This window comes from Pongo pygmaeus, chromosome 6, assembly GCF_028885625.2.
Source record: "Pongo pygmaeus isolate AG05252 chromosome 6, NHGRI_mPonPyg2-v2.0_pri, whole genome shotgun sequence".
Lineage (NCBI taxonomy): Eukaryota > Metazoa > Chordata > Mammalia > Primates > Hominidae > Pongo > Pongo pygmaeus.
This window is the reverse complement of record NC_072379.2, coordinates 2374714-2400796: the sequence shown is the minus strand read 5'-3', so window position 1 is coordinate 2400796 and position 26083 is coordinate 2374714. Positions and strand designations below refer to the sequence as shown.

General features: G+C 51.4%; 1 protein-coding gene across 5 annotated transcripts; it reads right to left on the bottom strand.

Moving 5' to 3' along the window:
• Positions 1-1146: 1146 nt before the first annotated feature.
• On the bottom strand, positions 1147-26083 carry EIF3B (eukaryotic translation initiation factor 3 subunit B). Of its 5 annotated transcripts, XM_054494538.2 has the most exons (20): positions 25583-26083; positions 25279-25465; positions 19807-19999; positions 17933-18052; positions 17570-17627; positions 16942-17070; positions 16170-16327; positions 14380-14511; positions 14236-14302; positions 13788-13834; positions 11154-11364; positions 9042-9114; positions 8097-8219; positions 6295-6373; positions 5375-5513; positions 3499-3624; positions 2824-2901; positions 2322-2430; positions 2053-2170; positions 1490-1848 (listed from the first exon to the last, which is right to left on the bottom strand). In XM_054494538.2, exons 1-19 carry the CDS (start codon positions 25775-25777, stop codon positions 2067-2069), a joined length of 2328 nt encoding a protein of 775 aa, XP_054350513.1. In that variant the 5' UTR covers positions 25778-26083; the 3' UTR covers positions 1490-1848; positions 2053-2066. The 5 variants fall into 5 exon arrangements, with proteins under 5 accessions (XP_054350508.1, XP_054350509.1, XP_054350512.1 ...); XM_054494533.2 differs by lacking the exon at positions 1490-1848 and adding an exon at positions 1147-1287 and having other exon boundaries at positions 25279-26081; XM_054494534.2 differs by lacking the exon at positions 1490-1848 and adding an exon at positions 1224-1364 and having other exon boundaries at positions 25279-26082.

Below are 26083 nucleotides of genomic sequence, written 5' to 3'. Positions count from 1 at the left end.
GCCCCTCCCAGTCTCCAAACGTTGCCTTAGGTTTGTAAATGGCCCTTGGCTGTGAGTTCTGAGGGCTGCCTCAGGTTTGACGAGTTGAAAAAAGGTGGATGAAACTGCAGGGTCACAGGTGCTGCTGGGAAGTGAGACCCTGTCAACACGAGGAGCTGAAATTACCCCAATTTGTGTGCTCCCTTCCCAACAGGAAACAAGCTCAGTATTCTAAGAAGACCGCATAAAAACGGGCAGAACTGGCCAGGCACGGTGGCTCACTCCTGTAATTCCAGCACTGTGGAAGGCCAAGGCGGGTAAATCACGTCAGGAGTCTGAGACCAGCCTGGCCAACATGGTGAAACCCTGTCTCTACTAAAAACACAAAAAATTAGCTGGGTGTGGTGGCACACGCCTGTAATCCCAGCTACTCAGGAGGCTGAGGCAGGAGCATCGCTTGAACCTGGGAGGCAGAGGCTGCAGTGAGCCGAGATCATGCCACTGTACTCCAACCCAAGTGACAGTGCCAGACTCCGTCTCAAAATAAAAAAACGGGCAGAACTGACCATTCTCAATACAAGTTTCCCAATGTGTCTAACTCCAAGGAAGTCACAGGGTTCTCACCAGCGAAAATGACCAGCATCTTTCACAGAAAACAACGCAACAGAAGAGACTGTAGCATGACTAGCACATCACTGGACACAGGGTGGCCGAGTGTGCATGACGACCGGACGGGATAGCGCCCTGCAGAGGTCTGGCTTGGCAAGCAGGCCCTTGCCACTGGGGAGGGAGGCAGGCACCAAGTTCAAGGTCTCTATCTACATTCAAAGAGAGGAGAAAGACGGGTTTTTCATACAAGTTTGCTTTTATTTCCACGTTCAACCTGCGGAGAAAACCAGCCACAACCTGCACGGTGGCGGTGCGAGGCATGGCGGTGCCCTCCCGGTGGGTCTCCAGGACACATCCAGCACTGCCCACGATGGGGATGCAAGTCCTTCAACGGAAATGCCGCTCGGCTGTGTACAGGCACCGTGGAAACATCACTGGGCGCAGGAGAAGGTGCTGCCGGTGGCGTTGCTAAGTCTACGGAGCCAACGCCGGCGGTTCCGACAGAAAACTCCAAACAAGAAAGAAATGGAAGCGGGTGCCTTAAACCCCCCACTGCAGACACCAGGGGCTGAAAGGCACAAAAATGTGTCGCAATGGCAGAATCCAGGCGCAGTCACAGTCCAGAGCCAGAGAGCACGGGGAGGAGGCGGGAGTCACGTGGCTTCCTGCAGGACGGCCTCGGCTCCACGCCATACGTGGCTGCACTGCAACAGACGAACTGCGGCTCACGCTCCGTCCTGCAGCTCAGCGCAGGAGCAGCAGGTGGGGTCCGTCCCCTGGACAGACAGGCATGGCAGCCCTAAACGGCACCACCTCAAAAGGCTGAGGGATTCCCTGAACATCGCCTTGGGGCTCATGTTGAGTCCTGCAAGAGGAGCCACCCCGGCCAGAGAGCTGAGCCCATGTGCCACCCCTACTCGCTCATGGTCCCACCCTGGGGACAGCAACCAGGCCACCCTCAGGCACCCCATTAGGCCTTCTGTCCCACATGTGCCCATGCTGTGAGGCGCGGAGGCCCCCAGGACTCAGGAGCTCCTGCACTCTGCTCCCCAGCCCCCGACTTGGAAGGCTCTTGTCTCAGAACTCCTGAAACCAGAGTCATAGCCGCGCACGCCAGTGTTTCTTTCCGGTGGACACACCGCGGCCGTCACTAGCACAGGCGTCAGGAAATGGCCAGGCATGGCCACCCTCCTCTTCCTGGCACTTCCCAACACCTGGCCACAGCTCCTCCCTCACCCAGCATCGCCTGAAAGGCACCATCTGCAATGTGGTCAGAGGGAGCAGTCAAGGCCACGTCAGCACCCACTCCACATTTCACGAGGTTCAGCTAACCCTGGGCACACGACACTAGGGCTTCATCCTTCACCCCTGCCTTAAACGAGATGCTTCCTCAGTGATGGGGATAACCGAAGCAGCGTGAGAGCAGCCAACAGGACCCCCATTGCGCCCCCTGCAGACACTCACCACAGCGCTCCAGGTCACTCCTGATTCCCGAGGGGGATGATTTCTTCAGTGACGAAGAACTCAATGGTCTCCTCTTCCCAGTCGTCCACGTTGCTGTCCAGCTCGTCAGTGTCCACCCCTGAGGGGACAAAGGGCGCAGATCACAAATGGGGGCACATGCCTAGTGGCACCGCCGAGGCCAGTGGGAAGGAATGCGGGAGTCCACGGGCACCGGGGCCCATGGGCAGCGGAAGGGCCAGCTCCTGGTGACTGAGGGATCTCTAAGTTACCTCCTCGCAACTCCAGGCGCTCGTTTTTCTGCTCCATATAGAGCTCCTGGGCCATTTTCCGGTACTTCCGGAAATCTTCCATCATGGTGCGCCTTCTCTCCACCAATTCCTATGCACGAGGTTGGGCAAAGCACAGAACTGGTAAGACACGTGCCTCCCCATCGCGAAGAGCCCACACCCAGGCGGACGGTGCCAGAAGGACAGCATACGGAGGCGCTCAAGCAGGAATGGCCAGTCCATTTGTTCTCACTTTCCCCCCAACGCTGCCCCCCGCCCACCAGGCAGCAGTGAGGTCACCAACTCCAGGTCCCCGTGCCAACCCCAGTTCCCCACTGCATCCCTCCTAGGGGGGGAAACAGAACCAGTGTCTCCGGGGCAGAGGCAACTCTGAGCACACACACAGCAGCCCTGCCTTTGCCCCGCCTTGGCCCCGCAGCCCCACCACCTTTGCCGTGATGGCGGATGTCGCAGCACAGCCCTCACTCTGGGGAATGAGGCTCACCTTTGAGGCTTTGGACTGACTCAAACGATCCTTCTGTTCAAAGATCTTAGAGTATTTCTTCAGATCCTTTTTAATTTGCTGAAACAAAAGACTCATCACTCAGGATTTAATATTCAAAGCAACAAGCACAAATGCAATCTTCAGAGTTGCCAACATGACATGACACCCAAGGTCATTCACAGAACACAGCTTCCCAGGAGTGCTCGCCTGCTCCTTCCTCCATGACACCCACGGTCATTCACATAACACAGCTTCCCAGGAGCGCTCGCCTGCTCCTTCCTCCATCTTTCACGTTGAGACGGACTTTCTCCCTGGGATTTAACCTTCCTCTTCGCTCTGACCTAAGACCATCGGCCTATTTTACCACAATAATGTAAATCCCAGACAAGCCACTTCTAATCCCACCAGGACTTTTTAATGGCCCTGGCATCTTTTTATCCACCCCTCGGGTTCAGGCAAAACTTCCCTAAACAAGCTGAAGGCCTCAGGTTACTATCCTAAAGCTGTTCTATTCCATTCAGTTCTCACTGTTCTTGCGTCTCTTCAAGGCATCCTTGCAACTGTCACGTTTCTATCCCCCCGTCACCACCCTAACAACAACAGAAAAAACTGACTCCTTTTCACCGCCACAATCGCCTCCATGTGCCCCGCACCCGGGGGTGGGGGCATGCTGACCTTGATCTGCTCCTGGCTCAGGAGTGTGGGAGGCCGGGGCCGCCACAGCAGCTGGCAGAAGCGGTCTTTGTTGTTCTTCTGCAGGAGGCGCCCCTGGAAAGTCCACAGCCAGTACGCGTTGTCCACCTAGGCCGGCGCAGGGACATACCAGCACACAGAGGGGTCAGAGAGCCACAACAGGGACGATGTCACTTGCTCAACAAGGTCCTGGGTATCGGGGACATGTGTGAAGCAAACAAAGCTCTGCCTGTGCTGAGCTGACAGCAGGGGAGGTGGGCAGTCCATGAAAGACACCTCCATTATGCAACCGACCCAGAGTGCGGGGCACAGAGCAGCTGGAGCAGCGCTCATCACAGCCCAGGACTGCACATTCCAGCTGGCAATAAGAACCCCATGCTGGATGTAAGCTAACTGCATCATGACTGCGCCGCTGAACCCCATGCTGGATTTAAGCTGGACTGAACCCTGTGCCAAATGTAAGCTAACTGCACAGCCCTACTCGCTGCTGAGCCCCGTGCCGGGTGTAAGCTGTGCGGAGTCCCGTGCCAGATGCAAGCTGTGCGGAACCCCGTGCCGAGTATAAGCTAACTACATAGCACTACCTGCTGCTGGACCCTGCGCCGGGTGTAAGCTGTGCGGAGCCCCATGCCGGATGTAAGCTAACTGCGTCACTACTGCGCCACTGAACCCCGTGCTGGATTTAAGCTGGACTAAACCCTGTGCCAAATGTAAGCTAACTGCATAGCCCTACTCGCTGCTGAACCCCGCGCCAGGTGTAAGCTGTGCGGAGCCCCGTGCAGGATGTCAGCTGTGCGGACCCCCGCGCCGGGTGTGAGCTGTGTGGAGCCCCGGGCCAGGTGTGAGCTCTGCTGAACCCTGTGCTGGGTGTAAGCTAACTGCATCACTACGCGCTGCCTGGTTCCGCTCTTAGCAGGCCTCTCTCATGAAGGAGGGCGCCTTCACTGGCACTCAGCATAAACTCCTTGTTGCAGGCCGGCATTTTGGGAGCTAAGTGTTCATAACTCAAGGAGAGTGGTCAACAGCTTAAAAGGTCTTTTTTTTTTTTTTTAAATGGGGCTAGGGTTTCGCTATGTTGCTCAGGCTAGTCTCAAACTCCTGGGTTCAAGTGATTCTTCTGCCTCTGCCTCCTGAAGTGCTGGGATTACAGGTGTGAGCCACTGTGCCTGGCCTAAAGTGATTTGAAGTGTCAAGGCAGGCCCCACCGAAGTGACATCTGAACACACCTGGACACAGGCTGTGATCAACATATCCTGATTCGAATGTGAAGATTTCTAACTCTAGACACTTGTAGTAATATTTGGGAAGTTGATATTCCTACAAGTTCTGTATCTCATTAAACAAAATTACCCGAGTTTGGTTTCACAGGCTCTATTTGCATGGACTGGTTCAAGGGTCAGTACCTCCATCAATGTTTTACAAGTCATTAAATACTGAAAGTCCTCGACAAAACTTAACCAGCAGTTTTGGAATAAGAGTCGTGGGTAACGCAGCAGCTGGACTCAACCACTGACCCCAAGACAGATCTTAATGTCTGTGGTTATGGAACTTTGTTCAGACTTCAAAGGAAATGACTCCTCTCTGCAGACATTCTCACTCCCTTTCAGGGGTCCCTGGGCCCAGGGTCAAGACCCCCCACCTCCGTGCAACCATGAGCAGGGGCTGCTCCTGCACTCAGCGCCACCTCTTCTACAATCCAGAATCCTCCTCCTCCTGCCACTAACACCAGCCAAGGCTTCTGTTAAACACAGAGGCTTGGCGCCCCTTCCCTGAGGTCCCAGGACAGCACCAGAGTCAGCAGCTAGCCAGCACTCCCTGCTTCTATCCACAGTCAAAGCTATGCCCCACAGGCCTGCACCTTATGGCTCCACCAGGACACAGAGGTGACGACGTAGCGCCCAGTAGGATCCCATTCGACGTCGGAAGCCATGTAGTGCTCTGCGATGTTCATGACCGTGCAGTCCGAAGTGTCCACAAACGCTAAGGCACCGTTCATACTGCAAAGACAGACAGGACCGTCAGGCTTCAGGAGACGCATACCTCCTGGCATCCCACTCCTGAGAGGTGCTGCGGCATGGGGTCCCCAGGGAGCCAGCCTCGGCGTTAACATGGAAACAAGCACAGCAACAGCCTCTGGTGGCCGCTGTGAGACTTACCAAATCACAGATGCAGAGTGGGCAGTGAGTATTACACACGTCTGCCATCATATTATTTTTACTGGAAATGTTATCTGAGGCTAAGTAAGCCTCCAAAAATACAGTAGCAAGTGTGAACAATGAAGCAAGGGAGAGCAGCAACAAAAGGGTATTTTTTTAACTCAGAGCAGAAAGCTGGAAGCTTCTCCACGATTTCGACACACTGCTGGAACACAGCTGAGACCGACATCGTGACACCAACCACAAAGGTAAGGCAGGCTCACAGCTGTGTAACGAATACCCTTCCCACTAGAAGACACGGGACTGACCCCCGGGGGGGAGTTTACTGAATTGCTGGAAGACACTTGTTTAACCACGAAGAACCACAACCCACAGACGGGTCTGCCTGATCACTTCACGAAAGCATCTGGGAGCGCTTATTTCACTCTGTGCTGGTTGGCCTGAGTCTTGGAGTGCCGTGGGTCCGCAAAGGTTGAATAAAGTCCCATCCACTGACACCACGGTAACCCTTTCAGTGCACAAGACTCCCTCTACCAAGAAGCTGGGTGCAGGCGCCTGAGGGGTCTCTGCCGCAGCAGAGTGCTACTCACAAGGTGGACAGGCTCAGAGCGCAGACACCTACCTCCTCAGGCCCGCCAACACCACGAACTGTCCTTGGGGGCTCCAGAAGATGGTGTTTGCCTGCTGCTTGTCGAACATCTCTGAAAGGAAAGAGCACGCCCGTCACGAGCTGCGAGGGCTTCCACAGCACTGGGGCAGCCAAGGCTGGAGGACTTGGCCGTGCTCATGCTGCCCACGCAGGCAGAGCTGGTAATGCTGGACCACCTTGGAAAACAATTTTACAAAGTCCATCGCTAAGTACCCCCTAAGTCATGATCCATACTTTAAATGGGAAAAAAAAAGAAGATGCGACAGGGGTATTTCAAAACAATACTATCTTATTTCCCGAGGTAACTGGACAAAGAATTCCTTTTACAGCAAATGTTCACTGCTGCAGGGACCCCAACAGAGAGATGTCAGAGACGTGTGACCCTGAAAGACCAAAGCCACTCTACTAGCGACAAGGCGTCTTTGGATAAGCTGTATGCTTGTTGAAACTGACTACAGTCATCATCTTTGCAGGTACTAACTCCTACTTCCGCAAGGGATCTCGGGCAGAGCCGCTGGAGCAGTGAGAAGTGAAGGCCAGCTGGGGCTGGCTCAAGTCCCCCTCAGAGCATATCTCTCAGAGCTGACAACCTGTGGCCTCTCTCCCCTCAGCCTGTGGTACATCCAAAAAAGAGGCATGGGGCAGGCTGACGTGGGGAGGAGGAGGGGAGGAGACGTGGGAGGGCAGTGCACCCTGGCAGGAACAGGGGTCTCAGACTTGCACAAGCGAAAACCCCAACAGCCACGGGCATGGCATGGAGCCCACGCGGTGGCCCCAGCGTCCATGCCAAACCTCAGGAGAGGCGTGTCATGCAGCATGTTTGGAAGGTACAAGGTGACTCTGCTTGCCTATGTTTTATGACCTAGAAGACTTACACAAGTCTCTGGACAGTCTGCAACTGCCCATATGTTTGTATCAACCAGAATTAATAAAACAGCCAATCTTGTGATCCACTGCCAACTGAGGGCACCACGCACCCTGCCAAGCTCTAGCAAAGTGAAAACTAAACTCGTCACAGAATCATGCTGCAAAAGGTGTGGCCAGGAGATTCCAACCCCTTCCAGGTACAGGGCCAAACCCATGGCTCTGCAGGAGGGCAGCTGGCAGCCAGAGTCCTGTGTGTGAGGAACACAGCCCATCGCCACCTCCTGGCTACCACACACAAATGCACGCCTATGAAGCAACAAGCAATGGCTCATTCAATCCCCGCGGGCACCGGGCTCTGTGCTGAGCAGAGACCCCAGGATGAAGTGAGGAGCTGAGGGCACAAGGCGGCAGGTGCCGTGAGACGGGCAAGGGCCCCTGCACCACTGTGAGGAGAGAGCCCCAGGTGGGTGCAGTGTGGCGCCCCCGGAACTGGGTGCACGGGGGCAGGGCACAGCCATCTGCAACAGCTCTGCGCACCCTGGTCAGAGGCACCCGACCCAGACTGGGGACTGGCAGGAGTATGTCCACAGGAAGTGACCCCAAGCCCAGGGACAGCAGCTACAGCCAGAAGAGAAAAAGCTTCACTTGAGACGATGGCAGAGAATGGAAGCCTTCGAAATACTCGCTTAAACGTGAGGGCCCAACGGGGCTCAGAGAGACACCCTGCAAGGAGGCGGCACCTCCAGGCCATCGCTCACTTCCATCAGCCGAACCCACGCCCCATTCACGGGCGAGTCCCGGCCTGCCCAACAGTGGTCCTAGGCCAGTCAAATGCTCACTGCTGGGCAGCGACTGGGTCATCATCTGTGCTGACCTGCTCAGAAGAGGAAACGGACCAGGTTACTTACTGATGAGTTCAATCTTCCCATTGTTTTTGACGTGGTAGAAAGACACAGATATCCGCGGAGCCTCTCCGTGCAGCACAGCAAACTTACTTCCATTTGGTTCCCAGGCAAAGGCTATGATGGTTTCTAAAATGGACAAAACAGACCACTCCCTTTTTGGTCAATTCAGAACATAATGCTCTTAATCAGTTGAAATATTCACTATTCAACCACAGAGAAATATCCCCCAACGTTTAAAAGTTCATTAAAAGGACGAGAGAGCAAGCAACAGCAGGAAAGGTGCACATTCCTGGAGTTTCAGAGACAGCTGCTTCCACTTGTGTGGAGTGACCTGTGTGAAACTGCTCCCTTCCTGAGAGCAGGACACCCACAGCGGGACCGCAGGAGGCCGACGTTGTCAGTAGCTGTGGATACCGCTTCTCTCGCACCCAGTGTGCACCCATAGAGGGATCCTGACTTCCAGTCTCCCTACCTGGCAGGGCGGCCATGTTTCACATTTTCTCACACCTAGTTTTATCCTTCCTTCCTCCTTTTTTCCATGGCAAAACAAAAAGCCAAACAAGAACACAGGCTCAATCTCTTTTCTCTTTTTTTAGACAGGGTCTTGCTCCGTCACCCAGGCTGGAGTGCAGGGGCGCAATCTCAGTTCACTGCAACCTCTGCTCCTGGGCTCAAGTGATCCTCCCACGTCAGCGTCTCAAACAGCTGGGACTATCGGTGCGCACCACCACACCTGGCTAATTTTTAAATTTTTTTTTGTACAGAGAGGGTCTCACTATGTTGCCCAGGCTCTAAACATGTTCTGTGACCTGGAGATGGTTATTCATGGTGAGGGCTCACAGTCCTGACTCAGTTGCTCAGACAATCCCTCGCATGGAAGTGTTAAAAACCAAGAGTAAAACAGCACATAGGCCCCATTCACCTCAAAGTGACTAAGATACAACTTGCCTTTCATTTCGACCACATCCACAGGTACCTGTTTCTCCCTCATTCGGAAAATTTCAAAATTTGTGACAACACCCTGTTTAAAAAAAAGGGGGAAGGGGTGACATTCTGGACAGTGAAAACATGAGAAAAGGTTTAAATCAAAGGTCAACTTCACAATGAAAGATTCGGTGTGCATGCCTGGCTCACACACGAGCATGTGCAGTGATGAAAGCCACAGCCTTCAGGATGGAAGATGGCTCTAAGGCTGGAAGAGAACTGCCGGCACCACATCTACTGGAAGCCACTGGACATGCATGAAGTAACTCTGACCCAGATCCCACCTCCAGGAGCCGCCCTGCCCACCACACTTGGACACAAGCAGTCCCAGGGTCCTCACTGCAGGCTGCAGGCCAGGGTCCTGAGGGCCCTAAAGGCCCACCAATGGGGCTGGGTAGACCATTTCAGACAGTGGGGTGTCCTGTAGCCATAATCTTCAAGAAGTCCTGCCCTACTTGAGAAGTCTTAAGGGGAAACTGCCCTGATGTCCATCAACAGAGGAAGGAGGCCAAGAAACGGGGTCCACCCAACAAGAGATTACTGCTCAGACTCAGCACCGCCGACCAGCTGTGGGAACGTTGTGCTCCGTGAAGGAGGTCAGACACAGAAGGTGGCATACTATCCGATTCCAGCTGTGTGTTCAGAATGGGGAAATCACAGACATTCGTGATGCCAGGAGCTGGGCGGAGAGGCTGCTAATAGGCATGTTGTTTCTTTGTAGGGTGACAAAAACATTTATTTATTACTTATTTTTATTTTTTTTTGAGACGGGAGTCTCACTCTGTTGCCCAGGCTGGAGTGCAGTGGCACTATCTCGGCTTACTGCAAGCTCCGCCTCCCGGGTTCACGCCATTCTTCTGCCTCAGCCTCCTGAGTAGCTGGGACTACAGGCGCCCACCACCACGCCTGGCTAATTTTTTGTATTTTTAGTAGAGACAGGGTTTCTACTAAACCCTCGATCTCCTGACCTCGTGATGCCCCCGCCTCGGCCTCCTGAAGTGCTGGGATTACAGGCGTGAGCCACCGTGCCCGGCCTTTTTTTTATCTTTTAAAAATTATCTGTGGAGATGGGGTCTCACTGTGTTTCCCAGGCTGGTCTGAAACTCCTAGCCTCAAGCTATCCTCCCTCCCACCCCGGGGGAGCCACTGCACCCAGCCGATGAAAACGTTCTGAAATGAGTGGTGGTGGCTACCTAACTCTGAACACACGAAAAGCCACTGAACCGGTTCACCACTCTAAAGGGGTGTTTTCAGGCATGTGAACTACATGTCAATTAAAGCTTTCTTAACAGAAAAGAAAGAGGAATACTTCCATTAGAGGGAAAACTCAGGAATTTCTTTTTTTTGTGAGACGCAGTCTGGCTCTGTCGCCAGGCTGGGGTGCAGTGGCGAAATCTCGCTCTGTTCACTGCAAGCTCCGCCTCCTGGGTTCAAGCAATTCTCCTGCCTCAGCCTCCCCAGTAGCTGAGACTACAGGCGTCCGCCACCACGCCCTGCTGATTATTGTACTTTTAGTAGAGACGGGGTTTCACCCCACATTGGCCAGAACGGTCTCAATCTCCTGACCTCGTGATCCGCCCACCTCGGCCTCCCAAAGTGCTGGGATTACAGGCGTGGGCCACTACACCCAGCCAACTCAGGCCATTTTTTGATAAAATAAATATTAAATGACCAACCACCCAAAAAAAAAAAAAATTCTGAGTATACTACTCTTTGTGCTTAGAAAGAAAATAATATTCTCAGCCGGGCACGGTGGCTCACCTAAGGTCAGGAGTTCAAGACCAGCCTGGCCAACATGGTGAAACCCTGTCTCTGCTAAAAATACAAAAATTAGCCGGGCGTGGTGGCGGACGCCTGTAGTCCCAGCTACTTGGGAAGCCGAGGCAGAAGAATCGCTTGAACCCAGGAGGCAGAGATTGCAGCGAGCCGAAATCGCACTACTGCACTCCAGCCTGGTGACAGAGTGAGACTCCGTCTCAAAAAAAAAAAAAAATCCATTAACACCCTCCAAACAATACGGTGGCCACTTCAGAGCTCAGGATGAGGAATCGCCAGCTCCCGTGGGAATCTACATACCTGGGTGCCTTTCGGAGTCCTATCTACTTTCACACACAAGTAGTCTCCGTTCTTCTGCCAATGGAGCTTGCAGTCCACCACATTGAACAGGTTTCTCACTCGGATCTCTTGCCTGGTAGGGAGCTGCATCAGAGTTACCCTGGCTGGAATATCTTTGTCTTCAGGCACCCAGAAGGCGATTATGTTACCACCAGGAGACCAAGAAAAGTCTCTGCAGAACAGGAAAATAAAATGTTAAAGCAAAGACCAAGTGATGACGAAACTGAAAAGCAGAAGAGAATAAAACAACTCATTTGCTATACAGAAGCTCAATGCTGTCACAGCTGATGCTGAGCGCTCCCTCCGCACAGCCACGGCTCTGGGCATGCCGCGCAGCTTCACAGGTCCTCACCAGGACCCCGGGGCACTACTGTGCTCACTGGGACAAGGAGTGAATGCGGACAGAATATTAGCAACCCCACCATCACGCACAGACTCATATGGACTCCAGCCTGGGCTCCGTCAGCCCACTCTTAGACAACGCACACTGCTGCTTTGAGGCAACTAAGTTTTAGGCTGGCGGATCTGGCTACATGTCATCTAAAGATTAATTAAGGTGCAAATGGGGAAAACGGCAAATCAAGTGTAAGGAGTGAGCAAGAACAAGGGCAACTCCCTCCACCGTATCAACCACTCTACAGAAGAGCTGCTGTAATGAACGGTTCGTGAGCTCACCTACATGAAAAACATCTTTATACACGCTATGTGCTGTTTTGCATTTTTTGAGAACCAACGTCCTGGTCTTTTCATTTTATAAGCCATAATTTTGCCCCAAGAATGTAAAAACGAAAGAAGAAACATCAATGTCCTTAGATTGCTGGAAGTTCACTGCCGTGATACCGACCAGTCCCAAGTTTTCCGATAAATAAAAGCGTGCCCATTCTTTGCTGGTGAAAATGAGCTGAAGGCTCCCCAAACCCTGCCTCGGATGGAAGAGTACCAGGAAAACCCTTTGCCTCGGACGGAAGAGTACCAGGAAAACCTTTCACCTAAGCAGAGTCCCCTCTCTTCCTCAAAAGGCTGGAAACCACCCCCCCCCTCAGTTTCTAGGTCAAAGACGAGGTAGATGGAAGGAAGCTGACTCAAGGCTCTGGCCTTGAAGATTCATTTCTGGGCACGGGAAAGGGGTCACCGAAGTGCTGCCTCGAGGGTGGCGGGCCCAGTGCTGAGCAGCCTTGATGCCCATTGACTCAAGCCTCCATCCTGGCGTCCAGAACAAACTCACCTTAGGCCGGGCGCGGTGGCTCACACCTGTAATCCCTGCACTTTGAGAGGCTGAGGCGGGCAGGCGGATCACTTGAGGTCAGGAGTTCGAGACCAGCCTGGCCAACATGGTGAAACCCCGTCTCTTCTAAAATATACAAAAAATTAGCCGGGCGTAGTGGTTGCGCGCCTGTAATTCCAGCTACTCAGGAGACTGAAGCACCAGAATCGTTTGAACCTGGGAGGTGAAGGTTGCAGTCAGCCGAGATCGCGCCACTGTACTCCAGCCTGGGCAACAGAGCAAGACTCCACCTCAAAAAAGATTTAAAAATGGCTGGGTGTGGTGGCTCACGCTGGTAATCCCAGCACTTTGGGAGGCTGAGGTGGGCAGATCACTTGAGGTCAGGAGTTCTGAGACCAGCTTGGCCAACACAGTGAAACCCCGTCTCTACTAAAAATACAAAAATTAGCTAGGCATGGTGGCAGGCACCTGCAGTCCCAGCTACTTGGGAGGCTAAGGCAAGGAGAATCGCTTGAACCCAGGAGGCGGAAGTTGCAGTGAGCCATGATCGCACCACTCTACACCAGTCTGCAAGACAGAGTAAGACTCTGCCTCAAAAAAAAAAAAAAAAAAGATTTTAAAAAAAGAACAAACTCACCGTTTTCTCTCCAATTGGTTAAGAACTGAGTGGCAGGCTGGGCATGGTGGCTCACGCCTGTAATCCCAGCACTTTGGGAGGCTGAGGCGGGCAGATCACAAGGTCAGGAGTTTGAGACCAGCCCAGCCAACATAGTGAAACCCCATCCCTACTAAAAATACAAAAAAATTAGCCGGGCTTGGTGGCACACACCTGTAGTCCCAGCTACTCAGGAGGTTGAGGCAGAAGAATCACTTGAACCCAGGAGGTGGAGGTTGCAGCAAGCCAAGATAGTATCACTGCACTCCAGCCTGGGTGACGGAGCAAGACTCTGTCTCTAACAACAACAAAAAGCTGAGTGCTAAAGGAGAGACAGCAAATAAAGGAAACCAACTGCAATGGACCACGTCTGTGTCCCCCAGATTCACAGGGTGAAATTCTAACCCCCCAGGGTGACGGCATGGGGTGGGGCCTTTTGGGGGTGAGAGGTCCTGAGGGGGAAGCCCTTGGGAATGAGATGAGAGACTTTACAGAAGAGGTCACAGAGGCCCTCCTCCAGGGAAGGCTGGACCAAGGGGCTGTCCACGAGGAGGGAGGTGCGCCCTCACCAGACAGTCTGCAGGCACCCTGACCTCAAGCTCCCAAGCTCCAGAACTGGGAGAAAGAAATCTCTGCTGTCATAAGCCACCCAGCCTATGGTATTGTGTTAAGCAGCCTGAACACACTAAGACACCAAATTGATAAGAATACTCACTTTATCCCGGAGATCTTCAAACTCTTCTTGTCCAAAAGCCCCATAGACTGCCCAAAAAAAAGGAAGGTTGCAGTTGAGTCAAATCATGTCAGTGTCTCAGAAACACACTTAACTTTTTACAAAAGGAAACGAGTCTGATGTGAGTTTGCCTAGAGGGCAGTGCACACAGAGGGTGACAGTGAACCCACCCACCCAGCACCCAGAACTGCGGTTCCGAAGCCCATTGCATTAACTCCCATCCAGGACTTCCCACGGCTGCGCCAGGTGGGCAGGAGTGACTGAAGAGCTCTGCCCAGAGCAGGGGCAGTTAAAAAGGCGCAGGAGACAGGCCTTTCCTACGCATCTGTGAAACCTCCTCCTCCTCTTCTAGCACAAATAAGGAAAGGCACCACACCCCGGTTACAAGCAAGGACCGGATGGGGCGTTTTCCATCACTGAGGCCACTTACAGGAGTTTCATAGATGCTAAGCGTATCCAGGGTCATTCTGGCAAAGAATTTGCCGTCATGGCTCCACCTAAGAAGAAACAGAAGTGCCAGGGTATTCCCAAGAAAAGACAAAGGCTACAGAGCTCGTTACAATGGTCCACTTACTTAAAAATAGGCCAATGGGCTGAGCTCTCACAGTGAAAACCCCTCTTCTTGTGCCCCGTAAGGATGTCCCAGATGATTATGGCCTGAGGGTCATCCTGCGTGTCCATCAGGGGGCTAAAGGTCACCAGGTACCTAGAAGAGAAGGGCAACACTGTACACTATCCTCCTCTCACGAGAGGATCACAGTCTGTCTGTGCAGCCAGAACATGCCGTCAGAACTCACGGGACCAGCTCTCTCCCCAAACCCCACACTGCCCGGCCCCAGGAGACCCAAGCGGAAGCGGGAAGCAGCGGCGCTTGTTCATTCTGGTGTCAATACACTGCAGGTGCTCCAGTTTCTCCAAGATCAGCACAGAAGATCTCACCGATCCCACACAAGGCTGCTAAGTGATCCAGAGGGAGGCGCAGTGTGGAATTCTATCTTTACCCATGTTTAATAAAGACTAACAAGGTAAAAAAAAAAAATACGGCTGGGCGCAGTGGCTCACACCTGTAATCCCAACACTTTGGGAGGCCGAGACGGGTGGATCACCCAAGGTCCGGAGTTTAAGACAAGCTTGGCCAACCATGGCCGATACGGTGAAACCTTGTCTCTACTAAAAATACAAAAATTAGCCGGGCATGGTGGCAGGCACTTGTTTGTAATCCCAGCTACTCGGGAGGCTGAGACAGGAGAATAGCTTGAACCCGGGAGGTGGAGGTTGCAGTGAACTGATATCATGCCACTACATTCCAGTCTGGGCAACGAGTGAAACTCAGTTTAAAAAAAAAAAAAAATCCCATCCAGTTCGAAAGCCAGCACAGGTCTAATGGGAAACTTCAGAGCCTGGGGGCTCCTCCCAGCCATGACTTACCTGACTGCTGGCTTGTCTGGAGCTACTGCACCTGCTTACTCAGTTCACACAAAGTGTGTAACAGACGGTCCCTTACAACACCAGAGGGGAAGGCAGACACAACCCGTGAGGGCAAAAACAGAGTGGCCCCAGCTCGCCTCACACTGCCTTCCACAACTGCCCCTTTCCCTAGCAGGGCTCTGACAGCCGGATTAGCTAGATCAAAAATGACAGCTCAGCCAGGTGCGGTGGCTCACGCCTGCAATCCCAGCACTCTGGGAGGTCAAGGCATGAGATCACTTGAGCCCAGGGGTTCAAGACTACCTTGTGCAACAAAGTGAGACCCCCATCTCTACAAAAAATAAAATCAGCCATATGTCATGGCGTATGCCTGTGGTCCCCGCTACTCAGGAGGCTGAGGTGGGAGAACCGCTTGATCCTGGGAGGCTGGGGTTGCAATGAGCCTGAAATGGTGCCACTGGGTGGCGCCAAGCCTGGGTGATAGAGGCAGGAAAATTTATTATCTGTAAAATATGTGACCTTAGACTAGATCCTGAACTGAGGCAAAGTAAATATTATACAGAACATTATTAGGGCAAGTAACAAAATCAGAATATGGCAATACATTAAAGTATTAAATGAATGGTAAATCCCTGAAGTCAGTACCCACACTATGGTCACACTAACAAAATCCTATTTCTAGGAATACACGTTCAGGGCTACAGGGACATGTTACTTCAACTTACTCCCAAATGGCTCAGGAAAAAGTATCTGTACAGGAGATGATGACGTAAATGCAACCAAATGTGAGAAGATCTTAGTAAAAAGCATACTAGCGTTCTCCGTACTCCCGTATTTTTCTACTAAGTTTGAAATGCTACAAAATGAAAGATCACCTGTAGAAGGCTGGCATGGGGTGAAAAGCATAGACTCCACTGTGTTTTTCTAGCAGCTTACCTTTCACAAGGTGAGAAGTCAATGAGCTGAACCCCTTGGTGGCTGAATCTCTGAATTTGCTTGAATTTCTCTCCCCCCCATAGAGCAATGCCTCTTTGATGAAAGGTAGCCAGGTAGGTGCCCTTAGGAGACCAACGCACATACGTCTCTGTCCATCTCTGCAGAAAAAGACAGTGCCAACGTTAATACAACAAAACGGCAACACAAAGACCCCTCCTACAGTGAATCTATCCTACAATGAATCTGTTCTACAAACTTTTTTTTTTTTTTTTTGAGACGGAGTCTCGCTGTCTCCCAGGCTGGAGTGCAGTGGCGCAATCTCAGCTCACTGCAAACTCCGCCTCCCAGGTTCATGCCATTCTCCTGCCTCAGCCTCCTGAGTAGCGGGGACTACAGGTGCCCGCCACCATGCCCGGTTAATTTTTTTGTATTTTTAGTAGAGACGGGGTTTCACCATGTTAGTCAGGATGGTCTCAATCTCCTGACCTCATGATCCACCCACCTCGGCCTCCCAAAGTGCTGGGATTACAGGCGTGAACCACCGCGCCCGGCCTATTCTGCAAACTCTTAAGTGAAATACACAAAGCCTGTTCACTTCTCAGGATTTACTTCAAAGCTGGAAGAGGAATAAATGAAGTTGTTTTCATAAAGTAATCTCAAAGAAAATATAACGTCACCGGCTCTTCCAGTTTTCTGATAGAAACAAAGTTCCACTTTGTTAAGGAAATACGGGAGAGGTGAGTCCCCGCCCCCAGCGGCAGCAAATACACACCGCTCTTTCTTCAATTGAGACAGGGTCTTTTACGTCATTCCAGAATATGGAAGTGCGGTCTCCACTCTCAAAAATCACACTGTACTGATCTCTGCATTCTGCCTCTTCAAGCCAGTAACGTAAGTTCCCCTTAAAAAAAAAAAAAAAGGCAAGGAATATAACATTTCATTAATTTTAATAAAAAACTCATCACAACTATTGCTCTTAAAGATATGACAAGTTCAGTCCACACCTTAACTCCCAAGTCACACCCTAACCTCAAGTCAAGACACCATCTAGCATTTCTTTTCTTTTTTTTTTGAGACAGAGTCACGCTATTGCCCAGGCTGGAGTCCAGTGGCAAATCATAGCTCACGGCAGTCTCAACCTCCCAGGATCAAGTGATCCTCCCACCTCAGCCTCCCAAGTAGCTGGGAATACAGGTGCATGCCAGGCCCAGCTAATGTATGTATTTATTTACTTTTTCTAGAGGCGGGGGTCTCACTTTGTTGCCCAGGCTGGTCTTGAATTCCTGGGCTTAAGCGATCCTTCCACCTCAGCCTCCCTAAATGCTGGGATGGCAGGTGTGAGCCACCACACCCAGCAGCATTTCTTTAAACCACTGAGATGCAGGTTTCAGGCCACTCACCAGGTCTTTGAAAGGCTGTTTCTCTGGAATATCCCACTCGTCACTGATGGTCATATACCTGGAGAATAAAGGAGACTACTGAGCCCCACGCCCTGACGACTAGAAAGAGCACCCCGTGGGGGCTCCAGCATGGCCCTGCTGTGCTCCTGCCTGCCCGCCCCCAGGGCTGTGACTGGCATAACAGGGAGGGGTGCTGCAGGCCAGGAGTGTGGGGCAGGGCTGTGAAATGGCTCTGCGGCAGCCTGACCAGAAAGGATGTGAACAACCTGACAGACAGCAGCACCGAGAAGCACCAAGCCATCCGCACACAGCCAGTCACTCGCATGTCGACATCCACTTCCTTGTGGCCAAGTCTGAACTCACTTGTCAAAATCCGTGAAGAGGTTGACCCGGAACGTGTGCTGCTTGTCAAGCTTATAGCCGTCGGCGTTCTTCACGGCATCCACAGCGTGGGCAGGAGACGCGTACTCCAGGAAAATATACCTGAGTGAGAGAGGGCCGTTGGCACACACCCACACCGTAAGGCTAGGCAGGTATGCGCTGTCCGCCCCACCCCTCTCCATGGACAAGCCCTCGGTGCCAGGAGTATCTGTGCTGCTCTTCCTGCCTCGAGCCTAAGGCAGTCACACAGGGGACAGATCCACAGCCAGGGAGCTCCTAAGTGAGAGGGAAACCCTAACCAGAAGATCCGAAGTCTCTAGTTTTATTATCATAAATCATAGAAAAGTTAATCAAAACGTCCATTATTTTGACATTAACGATGGTTTCGTGATATGTACACATCAAAATCTATTAAATTGTATGCTTTAAAACTATGCAGCTTTATTGTATATCAATTATCTCAATAAAGCTGTTTAAAAAAAATCTTGGCTGGACACAATGGTTCACACCTGTAATCCCAGCACTTTGGGAGGCCAAGGTGGGCAGATCACTTGAGGTCAGGAGTTCGAGACCAGCCTGGCCAACATGGTGAAACCCTGTCTCTGCTAAATATACAAAAATTAGCCGGGCGTGGTGGCACATGCTTGTAATCCCAGCTACTCAGGAGGCTAAGGCAGGAGAATCGCTTGAGCCTGGGAGGCGGAGGTTGCAGTGAGCCAAGATCGTGCCACTGCACTCCAGCCTGGGTGACAGAGCAAGACTGTCTCAATAAATAAATAAATAAATAAATAAATAAGCAAGCAAGCCAGGCTTGGTAGTGTGCGCCTGTAATCCCAGCTACTTGGGAGGGTGGGGCAGAACTGGTTGAACCTGGGAGGCGGAGGTTGCAGTGAGCCGAGATCACACCACTGCACTCCAGCCTGGGCAAGAGTCAGACTGTCTCAAACAAACAAACAAACAAACAAACTAACTTAAAAGTAGTCTAATATTGTGTATTACAGGCAAGATTAGAAAGAACCTCAGAGAGGCCGGGCGTGGTGGCTCAGGCCTGTAATCCCAGCACTTTGGGAGGCCAAGGCCGGTGGATCATGAGGTCAGGAGATCGAGACCATCCTGGCTAACATGGTGAAACCCCGTCTCTACGAAAAATACAAAAAATTAGCCGGGCATGGTGGTGGATGCCAGTAGTCCCAGCTACTCGGGAGGCTGAGGCGGGAGAATAGTGTGAACCCAGGAGGCGGAGCTTGCAATGAGCCGAGACTGCGCCACTGCACTCCAGCCTGGGCAACAGAGCAAGACTCCGTCTCAAAAAAAAAAAAAAGAAAAGAAAGAAAGAAAAGAACCTCAGAGAATGTTTCATTATAACACGAGTAACCGAGGGTCAAGAGGCCATCCTTCAACTGACTGCCCAACATAGAAAACGCAGCAGCATTACCTGCATTTGATAATTTTTCTAGAAACTAAAACTATTCTAGTTAGTTTTTACTTTATTTATTTATTTTAGAGACAGAGTCTTGCTCTGTCACCCAGACTGGAGTACAGCTACATTATCATAGCTCACTGCAGCCTGCAACTCCTGGCCTCAGGCTTCAAGAGTGTTGGGAGTTTATGCGTAAGCCACCACGCTGGCCTATTCTAGGTAATTTTTAAAACTTTAAAACCTTAACTTAAAAAAACAACTTTATCATTTTCTCATTCACTGCTCTGGATAGCTGCCAGCTGAGGGCGGCCTGAAGAAGTGAACGGCCCACGTGCCTGGGCGAGGCAGGAGCTGTGTTTGCAAGGAGCTCCTGCAACACTCCCTCATCACGACGTGCCAAACACAGATGATACTTCTCCAACAAGAGAACACTCACCCTTTTGTCTTCCCATCCTCTTCAGGATAAAAATCATTTGTGATTTTCCCAAACTTGGAAAAGATCTTGTGGATGACATTTTTGAGTTTCTCAAGTCGGTCTGGTCCCACCTGAGGGACATTGTCCACTACAATCACCGAATCGATTCCATCTGCTTCCTGGGGCCGGTCTTTGAGTACATCTCCCAGTAATTCTGAACAAGAGATTTTTCAAATGATCATTTTTACCAAGAAAAATATTAATACATTAACTGAGCACACTAAACAAGTCTTCAAGAAGAGACAATGAATCGTCTAAATGCTTTCACTGTGAGCAAAAGAAATCCCAACCCTAGCTTGTTTCAGATTTTAAACATGACAGCTGGGGGGACTGGAACTCTCCTCTCTCTCTTTGATGGAAATGTAAACAGTCAAGACAGGTCAATTAAGTTCTGGCAATAACCAAAGACTACAGGAGAATAACAGCAAAAAGCTTTTAACAATGCAAAATGCAAATGAAGAAGACAATCTAAAGAATATCCACTATTAGATCTTCCAGAGATCCCTAGATTTTGAAAGGTTTCTTGCAACATCTAGGCAGGCGGAATCCCATCCCAATGTCAATAAAAACTGACTTTTTACAGAAGATTTTAGCAAACAAGTAAATATTTAAATGCTCAATATATTCACAGCACATTTGTGCTGTGAATACAAATTACTAGAAATTATTCAAGGAGGAACCCTCTCTCGAGTGAACTGGGATGAAAGTAGTAACTCTTCTCCCACCTCCTGTTCCCAGTGATTTTCATGTTTTCAGGCCGTGAACTGGATGGCCATTCACAGGGGATCGGGAAAAAAACCAAAGAGGAAGCGCATCTGGGGTGAGCTTCCCCACCTCTCTCCGCTGCAAAGAGCCCACCACCAGGCACCTTCGTCCAGAACAACTCTTTACCCAATATTCCTTATGTTAAAATGCTCTAAGGATAAACAACTGAACTGCAGGAGACAGGGATGTGGCAGTGTCTTTCCTACTCACATAACACTCAACACAACGCCTGACACCGGACATGGGTGTCGCATTAAGCAGTTCTCCAGGGGCCACCAGCTGGGTGTCCTCTAACTTAATCCAATTCAGACACTATATACTGGGAATTAGCATCAGATCCCACAGGCTGAAGGCTCAGCCCCAAAGACTGGCCCCCATTTCAGATGGCAGTCACAAGTAGTGGGCTGTCACTTCCAGTTCTGACCGACAGGCTACAAAGCAGGGCTCCCACTATCCCCTGCTTCTTTGGTTCCATTAATTTGCTACAGCAGCTTACAGAATTCAGAGAGCTAGGTTTGCCAGCTTATTATAACAGACGTTACAGAGAGTACAGACGAAAAGGCAGATGGAGGAGAAGCGCAGAGCCTCCCTGTGCTCTCCAGGCCACCACCCTGCAGGAGCCTCCACCTGTTCCACTGCATGGAGCCCTCTGAACCCAGTCCTTTTGGGTTTCTATGAAGATCTCATTATAGAGGTGTGATTAATGACATCACTGAGCACCGGTGATCAACTCAACTTTCAGCCCTCTTCCTTCTGGGTGGCAGGGGGAGACCTAAAAGGTCCCACCCTCTAATCACATGGTTGGTTCCCTGGCAAGGAGCCCCAGCCATCAATCAACTCCTTGTCTACAAAAAGACACTTACCACTTTGGAAATTACAAGGGTTTAGATGCTGAGTGCCAAGAACCAGGGTAGAGCCCAAATACACATTTCTTATTATATCACAAAGAGCCTTTTTGAAAAACACTATCAGGGCAGAGACCGGCACTTAAACTAGGAGACTGGAGAATATACAAGCTGCTGAAACAGCTTTTTTTTTGTTTTGTTTTGAGACAGGGTCTTGTTATGCTCTCCAGGCTAGCCTCAAACTCCTGGGCTCTAGCAATCCTCCTGCCTCAGCCTCCCAAGTAGCAGGGACTACAAGTGGGAGCTGCCACCCCCACTGAAATTAAATAACAGTATTTTTTTCTTAGTGGTACGTGAAGCTGTCCTCGATGTGATGAAATGCCTCGCAGGGCTGTTGGAAAGCATCACGTCTCAGAATTTAGAACAGGGGCAGGCTCAGTGGCTCACGCCTGTAACCCCAGCATTTTGGGAGGCTGAGGCAGGCAGATTACCTGAGGCCACGAGTTCAAGATCAGCCTGGCCAACATGGTGAAACCCTGTCCCTGATAAAAATATGAAAAAAATGATCCAAGCATGGTGGTCGGTGCCTGTAATTCCAGCTACTGGAGAGGCTAAGGCAGGAGAATCACTTGAGCCCAGGAGATGGAGGTTGCAGTGAGCCAAGATCACGCCACTGCACTCCAGCCTGGGCGACAGAGTGAGACTCCGTCTCAAATAATAATGATAATTCCAACATACTAAATATGCAGATGTCCGAAAATATTCTTTACTGTATTTATTCTCAAAAGTTGGCTGGGCATGGTGGCTCACTCCAGCGACAGAGCAAGACTCCGTCTCAAAAAAACACTTTCAGAAATATTGAAAACTGACCCAGCATGGTGGCTCACGCCTATAATCCCAGCACTTTGGAAAGCCAAGGAAGGCAAATCACTTGAGGCCAGGAGTTCGAGACCAGCCTGGCCAACAAGGCAAAACCTCGTCTCTACTAAAAATACAAAAAGTAGCCAGGCATGGTGGTGCATGCTTATAATCCCAGCTACTTGGGAGGCTGAGGCAAGAAAACCGCTTGAAGCGGGGAGGCAGAGCCTGCGGTGAGCCATTGCACTCCAGTCTGGGCAACAGAGTGAGACTCCGTCTCAAAAAAAAAAGAGGAAATATTGAAAATGCTGCCTTAAAAAATAATCGCCGTTTTATTTTCAAAGATGCTAAAATTGAGATGAACAAGAGAAAAAAAAGGAAAAAAGGCAGTTGCCAGTCACTGCAGTGCCGGACATCCTGCTATGGAAACTAGTCAAATCCTGGGGTAACTTCTAAAGCACTTACCATGCAATTAAACGGCCTGACAAGCCTGATCTGAATTTATAAGGCTGCAATAAAAAGCTCAGCTTTTACACAAACTGCGTACTCCTTCCCACAAGCTCAAAGCGTCTAGTCTAGGAGAAAATGCCCACACCTAGGAAGGAAATAAATGAAGTAACTACACCATGAAGACACATCGCCTTGATCACTCTCAGCCCAAGCATCAGTTACATGTGGCTCACGGATTCCCAACCGGTCTCCAGGAAAAACAGAAGAGAACAATTCTCAACACTAAATAGCAAATAGAAAGAGAAAGAATAGTTAATGAGCCAAAAAAGACATTTAGAGTTAAAATCCCGGATCAGCTGAAACATTAAACTGAAAGGATAATTACAGTTTGAGATGCTAATCTGTACCAAAAAAATAAGAAGGCAAGACAAGGACTCCAGGCCACCTCTGGCCTGCTCCCTGGAAGACTCGGCCCTTTTGGAAAGAACTGATACAGTCACATACTGTCTTGCACACTGACCCTGAAGGGCAGCTCTTCTCATAAAGCACAAAACCTGCGTTACCACAACCAGGAGGGCCATGACAAAGTCGGCTTGCTGAGCCTTAGTCCTCAGGACCAGATGCCTCACCTGTCACTCTGGCCAACACTGCACCTTCAGGGCCACGTGGGCCCGCTGAGGACCCACAGCCGTCACCCAGCCTGGCCAATCTTGTCGTCATATTAGCATCCTCTGACTCTTCCCAATTCCAGAAGTAATTTATATATTAGAAATCTATGAATTCGATGGGCTCAAATAATGCTTTTAAAAAAAATAGCAGAATATCCAAGGGCTCAAAATAATCATTAAACCAAAAGTTTTGATTTTTAAACTATAATAACAATTGAAGCGTTAGAAAGAACACTGTTCTGAGCAGGAGAGTCTGGTGCGCCAAGCAGTGCGGACCCACTGGGAATTCTCAGCAGCCTACTCCACCTTCAGGGACAAGTTTCCTCAGGACTGAGGTGCATAGACTAGATGTTCCCAAAGTCTTCACTAGTTTGTGGCGTCCTTCCTGCTTTTCATGCTAAAATGTCTTTTATGGAAAAAAAAAAGTGTAATATAATAACGGTCACAGTAACTGACAGCGTTTTTATTTTTTAATTTTTCACTTTTTGAGACAGGGTCTCACTCTGTCGCCCAGGCTGGAGTGCAGTGGTGGGATCTCGGCTCACTGCAACCTCCACCTCCTGCATTGAAGTGATTCTCGTGCCTTAGCCTCCCAAGTACCTGAGACTACAGGTGTGCACCAGCACACCTGGCTGACTTGTATTTCTGACAGCCTTTTTTTCTTTTTTCTTTTTTTTTGAGACGGAGTCTCGCTCTGTTGCCCAGGCTGGAGTACAGTGGCAGGATCTCGGCTCACTGCAAGCTCCGCCTCCCGGGTTCACACCATTCTCCTGCCTCAGCCTCCCAAGTAGCTGGGACTACAGGTGCCCGCCACCATGCCCGGCTAATTTTTTTGTATTTTTAGTAGAGACGGGGTTTCACCGTGTTAGCCAGGATGGTCTCGATCTCCTGACCTCGTGATCCGCCCGTCTCGGCCTCCCAAAGCGCTGGGATTACAGGCGTGAGCCACCGCGCCCCGCCCTCTGATAGCCTTTTAAAAATACGTTTAAATTATAAATTGTCAACTCCGTGTTATTCCCGAAATTGTCTTGGTGTATCGCTGGCTACATCAGCAAGGATATTTTTATTTTTCTTACTCTAGTATTAACTTAGCCAATCCGCAGAGGCTGATGTGTTCCCAACTTAAAGGCTTAAGAGGGCTAAAAACAAAAGAAAAACAAATGAGACCAGCTCTCATCAGAAGTAACTTTAAGAAAAGATCTCTCTGAGACAGGAAGCAAAAATACGTCTGTAAATCCAATCAAGGTTGAGATGAAGGCAAAGCTGGCTGTTACCGACAATATTAAAACCTGGGAAAATAACTCTCTTTATAGGTCTAGCTTAAGAGATAAAAAAGAACCAAACTAGAATTTGACAGGGTGCCTGTCCCACTAGGGAAGTCTCTGGAGATAGACAATTCTGCAGGGCAGGAGAACAAAATCACTGGCTCTGCCACAAGCTGTTCCTCCGATCCAGACCTTCGGAGGTCTGACTGGTCAGCTCTGGGGACACGCAGACCCGCAAACCTGACACCGGGTCTTCGGTTTTTGCCGTACCCCCAGCTGCCACACTCACAGCACACCCAGCCATAACGGAGTACCCCGTGTGCCCTCTCCCACCCTCTCAAATTTTTGGTTGTCATGCAAATGCCTGGCTCCCGAAGTGAGCTCCATCCTGTCCCCTTTTTTAGGAAAGAAAAGGGGAGGCGCTGGACTCTCGGAACACTTCCAGGGCACTCGGGAACCCCTCCATCGGTGGCTTCCCAGGAACACACGGACACCCTCGCTGGAACTTCTGCACGAACCGGTGGCACAGCCCGCCGACATCTCCCACCTCGGGAACCCCAGCCCCGCCCCGGGCGCCCTCACCTTCCTCGCTCACGTCGTCCACGAAGTCCTCGGGGTCGCTGAAGGAGGGCTCGTCCGCGTCGCCGTTCTCCAGGGCCCGGGGTTCGGCCTCGGCCGCTCTGCCCTCGTTTCCTCCCGCGTCCTCGGACGCCGCCTGGGCCCGGCTGTCGGAGCGCTCGTCCCGAGCCTGCTCTCCTGGGGCCTCGCCCTGTGTCGGGGCAGGGGGCTCAGCATGCGACCCGGGCGGCTCCTCGGAGGCCGGCGGCGAGGGCGACTCAGACGGGCCGGAGGCCGCCTCTGCCTCGGCCGCCGGCTCGGTCCTCACCTCAAGCTCCGGCCCGGCCTCCGCGACCCCCACCTCCTCACTGGAGGCCTTGGTCCCCGCCGCCTCCGGAGCGCCAGGCCCCGCGGGTCGCAGCAGCCCCTCGGCTGGCGGCGGCTCGGCGGCCGGCTGCTGCTGACCGGGCTCGGCGCGCTCCTCGGCCGCCTCGGGCACCGCCACGTTCTCCGCGTCCTGCATGGGCCCAACGCTGCCTACTCGCAGGGCTCCGCGGCCGCCGCGCTTCCGACTCTCCCAGTCCGCACCGCGCGCCGCGCCGACTACAGCCCAGCCATGTGCGTGCGACGGGGAGGCCGCACCAAGGCCGTGGGGCGGGGGGCGCACCCACGCTCTGGGGCCTCACGACAACCCTGAGAGGACTCACATCCACAAGACCGCGTCCGAAAATCACCAAACTGATATATTTGTGACAAGAAAGTGCTTAATTTCATTCAGCAAGGTTGTTTCTGTGCATCAGTAAACTCATGGGAGCATTGACCACCCCAT